At 41.8% G+C, this 5,979-nt stretch overlaps 1 protein-coding gene across 1 annotated transcript; it reads left to right on the top strand.

The window, feature by feature from the left end:
• Positions 1–279: 279 nt before the first annotated feature.
• On the top strand, positions 280–5,939 carry LOC125905485 (sphingosine 1-phosphate receptor 3). The gene is made up of 2 exons (XM_049603443.1): positions 280–971; positions 1,427–5,939. The coding sequence occupies exon 2, from the start codon at positions 1,504–1,506 to the stop codon at positions 2,647–2,649; it is 1,146 nt and encodes a 381-aa protein (XP_049459400.1). The 5' UTR covers positions 280–971; positions 1,427–1,503; the 3' UTR covers positions 2,650–5,939.
• Positions 5,940–5,979: the final 40 nt, after the last annotated feature.

Consider the following 5,979-nt stretch of genomic DNA (forward strand, 5'->3'; position numbering starts at 1 on the left):
TTCCCTTAGCTAATAGCTAACTAGCTAACTTAGCTAACCCTCGGCTAGCACGCTAACATTAGCTAAATTACATTATTCTCACTCACACTCAAAAGCCTTTTAAGCAAAGGAACAAAATTCACTTTTATGAGCCAATTTCTGACTCATATATGTCAAGACAAATGACAAACTTGAGGAGATACAGTTAGCTTAATGCCTGAACAGATGGGTACATGTCATTGGTTCGACAGCCCATTGTTCCGACCATATTTAAGTCATTGTTCCGAAGTCCGTTCCGAAATCATCATGATGCCCTGTGGTTAAGGTCTGGTTAGGTTTAGGCACAAAAACCACTTGGTTAGGGTCAGGAAAAGATCATGGTGTGGGTTAAAATGAAAAAGAAAGTGACAAACTCATAAGCCGTGAGCCTGCTCCGCCTCAAGCCGGTCGCGGCGCACCATACGCCGGCCGCGAGCCGTTCAGCACCGCGGACAGTCGGACTAATGGGCTGTCGAACCAATGGGCAGTTCCCGAACAGATAAGAAATGCTAACTAGGCTTATTGTTTGTCATTTCCACACAACATAGTGGAGAGGGAACTTAGTTAATATAGAAACTATACTTTTAGGACTCTGTAACATATTCCTGAGGGACTTTTAACATGTCTGGGATATTATTACCGCAACATTATGAGTTTCCACATACCTCCTGCTTCATGAATTGAACTGACCCTTCAGCCGTCCCTGCTGCTCCCTGCCCGGGCTGAGGGAGGGGGGAGAGGGGGGAGTGACTTCCATCCAACCGTCGACATCTCCGGAGTCTAGAGATCAGTAAAAGATGAGAAGCTGCTCTCCTCCGCTGAGCCGAGGGACACGGGACTAAAGTTCAACATTTAACCGAGAAAACACGGAGAGTCGACTACTCAGCAATGAAATGTATGTCTCTCAGTGTGCGGTGCACTTTCAACTAAACTCTGGCTGCGAGCATCCCACGGTAAGTTGCGTTAAAGCTGTCATCTGGGGGGAAAGTAAACTGCTCGACTCGGCATAAATCAGCTAATTACATCGAATTTACTGTAAAGTGGAATTAATAATGTCTATTGTATGTGATTGCGACAAAAAATACATTTAAGTTAATGTATAAAAAGCCGAGAAAATGGTTAATTTAAACTTTTAAATGTGTTTCTGGTAGTTTGGGCAACGGTCCAAGGTTCCTTTGTAAACAAACAAACAGCATGTTGTGTGTTTGAAGGTGTAGACTGCATGTTTGAACGGGTATTTCAAGTCTTAAAAACCTCCTTTTTTCCATAGGAATGAAGAAAACTAGATTATTCAGTTAAAATCCATCATATAAAGCCATCAATTTTTGTATTTGATAAATATAATATTGAGATATACTTTGGCCACTTCCTGGAATAACACTTAAATTCATCACATCTTCCACTGCAGTTAAACACGGTGGATCTGCTGACACTGGACTCCTTGCTCACTCCTGACATCCAGTGTCAGCAGCCGGTGCTTTGAAGATGATCAACCCTCAGATATACCTCCACTACAACTACACAGGAAAGCTGGACCACCGGCCCAGCGTTGGTGCAAGCCCTGGCACCGTGGACACCAAGACCATTGTGTTCCTCATCATATGCAGCTTCATTGTCCTGGAAAACCTCACCGTGCTGGTGGCCATATGGAGAAACCACAGGTTCCACAACCGCATGTACTTCTTCATCGGCAACCTGGCTCTGTGCGACATGCTGGCTGGAGTGGCCTACCTGGTCAACCTGCTCCTGTCAGGAGAGAAGACCCTGCAGCTCTCAACTGCTCTCTGGTTTGTCAGAGAGGGAAGCATGTTTGTAGCGCTTGGTGCGTCCATTTTCAGTCTCCTGGCTATTGCTATAGAGCGACACCTGACTATGATCAAAATGAGGCCTTATGATGCCAACAAGAACTACAGAGTGTTTCTGCTCATAGGGACCTGCTGGCTGATCGCCATATGTCTTGGAGCTTTGCCTATTCTGGGCTGGAACTGCCTGGACAACCTCCCTGATTGCTCCACAGTCCTCTCTCTCTATTCCAAGAAGTATGTAGCTTTCTGTATCACAGTTTTCATGGTTTTGCTCTTAGCCATGTCAGTCCTTTACGCCCGTATCTACATCTTGGTGAAGTCCAGCAGCCGAAAAGTGAGCAAGCACAGAAACTCAGAGCACGCAATGTCCCTTCTGCGCACTGTCATCATTGTAGTCGGGGTCTTCATCGCGTGCTGGACACCCATCTTCGTCCTGCTCCTGGTGGATGTGGCATGTCAGCAGCGTTGTCCCATCCTTTACAAGGCTGACTGGTTCATTGGACTGGCTGTGCTCAACTCAGCCATGAACCCAATCATTTACACCCTGGCCAGCCGCGAGATGAGACGGGCCTTCCTGGGTCTGGTGTGTGCTGTTTGTTACAAGGGGAAGGCATCTGTGACCGGCAGCGCTAACAGGCAGTCTCTGGAGCCCAGCCGCAGCAGGAGCAAGTCGTGGAGCAGCCAGAACAACCCCAACCAGAACCATCAGAGCTCCAGGCAGACGGAGCTGGAAAAGGGGCAGGGGACCAGCACAGGCCATGGCGAGGTCTCAGTGGTGGCAGGAGGGGCTGCTCAGGCCGTCATTGAGAGTGACAGGAAAGACTAAATGATTGGAGCAAGATATCTACAGGAGGGAAGTGAGCACTGGTGGACTCAGGGGACCACCTATTTTGGTGCCCCCATGCTTGAACAAACACTGCAGAAGTGTCCTTTCAGATGCCTCTATGGAGGATAAAACATGAGTGCCCTCTAGGGTGACCCTCCAGTGGAGAAAACGCAATAAAGTGCCCTCCAAGGTGGCCTTAAAATTAAGAAAAAATGATGCAGTGCCACACAGGCTGCCTTACATGCTAGAAAACATTCTGTGCGCTGGTGCCCTTTTTATTCTCATTTTACCTCTGTCCTTAAGACAGCCTGAGTCCACCACTGAAGGTGAGGGTGATGCTATTGTTTAAGCTCACGAGCTTGTGCAGTGGCCAGAATTGGTGACGAAAAGGAATTTGAGTTGTGACTGAATCAGAGTGAAGGATATCTTAGACTGCAGGGCAGTGGTTTCTCCTTTGTGCTTGATATTGATATATATGCATCATCCATACTTGGGAAGCGCATTAAAATGGCCACTCTTGGCATTAGACTGACTAATTTATGAGGCCAATTTGTTCAACAACACAATCAATATCACCCCTTTGTGAAATACAGGTCATATTTCAGCAGAGGCCAGTGAGAAACACGTATCTCCAGATTTGGTCATTTTATGGTTAAATCTTTTTTAAGAACATTAATCATCTAAAAAACCATTGGATCATCTGAAAAATATGCATCGTCACAAAGCTGGAAAAAGGCAGTTTTTCTTAGCTTGTGCAAAGTGGATATTTCAGAGTACGTGGTTTTCACAGGTCAGTGACAGTTTGCAAATGAATGGTGCTCTAACCCTCTAAAGAAAAAACATTTACCTCCGTGGTTACAGATGTGACCGTCCAAGACAAACAAGACGTGAAAACTCACATGCGATGAATTAAAGTGCAATTAATTTACTGCAAAATGATGTAATGAAGAATGATTGTAGACAATTATTAGTGTAATGACCAACAATTATTTATTATTCAACGTAGTCTGTTCTGTAATTTTGTATTTACTCAGCATTACTACAGTATACTGTGCAGTTACTGTAATGAAAACTGCATTATAAGTCGTATATGTATATAAATGAGCTAATAGCACATGCTGAACCAGCTACTCTTTTCCTTATATAAGAAGCCTCATGTTCAAACTGCATCCGTTATCTGTTGTGAATTAATGTAGCTCATGCAGTGCATTCAACATCATTAGTTTTAGATAATACCAGGGCTCCACCTGCTGGTTAACAGTGGTAGTACATGCAAAACATGCTGCATGTACAGTGCAGAATCTTTTCACTGTATGTTTGTTAAATATAATTATTCCAGAAGTAGAAAAGCTTGTATCAACTTAAAAAGCATGAAGCTGGTAAACTGAAGGAAGAGGCATGTGAATGCAGCATGTGAAATAGAAATAGTTTACGACGTGCAGCTATTTAAATGATGCAAAATATTAGCTTTGACACAATAAAGGTAAAAAAACGTGTAAACTGAATAAGGATGATTCACCTGATCACTTCGTGTTGCAGTGTCTCCCTCATTCCTTTGTGAAAATTACTTAAAGGGACAGTGTGTGAGATTTAGGGGGATTTAGAGGCATGTAGCAGAGAGGATTGCAGATTGCAACCAGCTAAAACGTCTCCCAGTTAGAATTCCTTTCGTGTTGATTGTTTAGGAGGTTGTTAGCAGAAGCCAAATTATCCACAGAGGTCTCCTCTTCAAATCGGTGTTTCTCCAACTCTGTTCAGCTCTTTGCAGACAGGCCGCTAGCCCAGCACCTACTGATGTGTGCTCCCCTTTTTTCTCTGGTAACTCCAGGTCCAGATGTTCAGGACGTTTTTACCAGGAGACGAATTATCTGCAGAGGACTCTTCCTCTCCAAAACAAACGGATCTTAATTTTTTTACTGATTTTAACCAGTAAAAACACTGAAAAGCAGTTTCACTAAAAAAAAAAGACATGGCGGTGCAACATGGCGAACTCTGTAGACGGTAACCTACTCCGTATGATGATACAAACATCTCATTCTAAGGTATACAAATACATGCCAATTCTTATTATCATGTGATTATACACTAAAGAAAACATACTTATTAAATTATATTTGATTTCTGCCAATATATCCTCCTAAATCCTACACACTGAAGCTTTAAAAGTTGACTCGCTTAAATTACAAATACATATATATTATTTTCTCACGTTTGTTGTGGTATCAAGCCATGCAGGTAGTTTTGATTTTGTATGTCCAGGTCCATCCACTTTGGAGATTTCTGCAGCTACCACAATACAATAGAGGTGAATTAATTTTTGAACGTGTTGCTTACAGCATTGAACAATAACTTTAAAAATATTCACCTTCAACATCTTTTTCCTGACACAGCATCCCTGTTACTCCGAAGATCTCACTGTGAATAGTTCTCATTAGAAGTCTGTTCTGTCCAGGATAATCCAGAATAACAAGAACAGTGTTTATGGATGTATTTTTAAAATCTAGTTTTCAATGCCTTCAGCATGAGTAATTAAATTCCATTCACCTCTACTGTATGGGGATGAAGGCAGAAGTCCCAGAAACAAGTATCTCAAAATCTGAGCTGAAATAAACCAAACCTATCTGCATGACAAAATGTAATTAGAATTTAAAAACTGTGGTGACACTATTGCTTAATGCTGCATCTACCATAAACTGAATGTTATTACAGCAGATACAAGAGAGATTCTACACATTCACGGTTTTATTGCCAACAGTCATACAGAATAATGATAAACCCATACAACCAAAAGATTAAATCTGTAAACATTATTTGGACTTCTTTGTTTTTATTTCCTTTTTTTCAACTATACCTGTTCCAAAATAGTGAGTTTCTGTGTGATTCCCTCCGACAAAGATTTTTATTTAGAATCTGGAAATGATACATTTAGAATATATAATAGAGAGGGAGGGAAAGAGGGAGGGAGAGAAAGGAGACAGATAGAGAGAGGAAACAGTAGTCTCAAGCAGCAACACGCAGCAGGGCAAAACACAACCTCTAGTGAACAGGCATGCCCCATTGAAGATCAGCTATTGCACTTTGAAGAGAGAGAGAAAGAGAAATAAAAATACCATTTGTACAAATAAAAGGCACATTTTCATCAACAGAAATCTGGAAAGAAGCCATGTTCTTTTTGTGTCCCACTGTGTTTGGTTGTAGAATTTCTTTACGCCTCACAGCTAATCATGTTATCAGAGAGATTCAAGTATGGAGTTGTTTCTGCAATATATATAGAAATATACATATATATATATATATATATATATATATATATATATATATATATATATA

The sequence above is a fragment of the Epinephelus fuscoguttatus genome, linkage group LG18 (genome assembly GCF_011397635.1).
Source record: "Epinephelus fuscoguttatus linkage group LG18, E.fuscoguttatus.final_Chr_v1".
NCBI lineage: Eukaryota > Metazoa > Chordata > Actinopteri > Perciformes > Serranidae > Epinephelus > Epinephelus fuscoguttatus.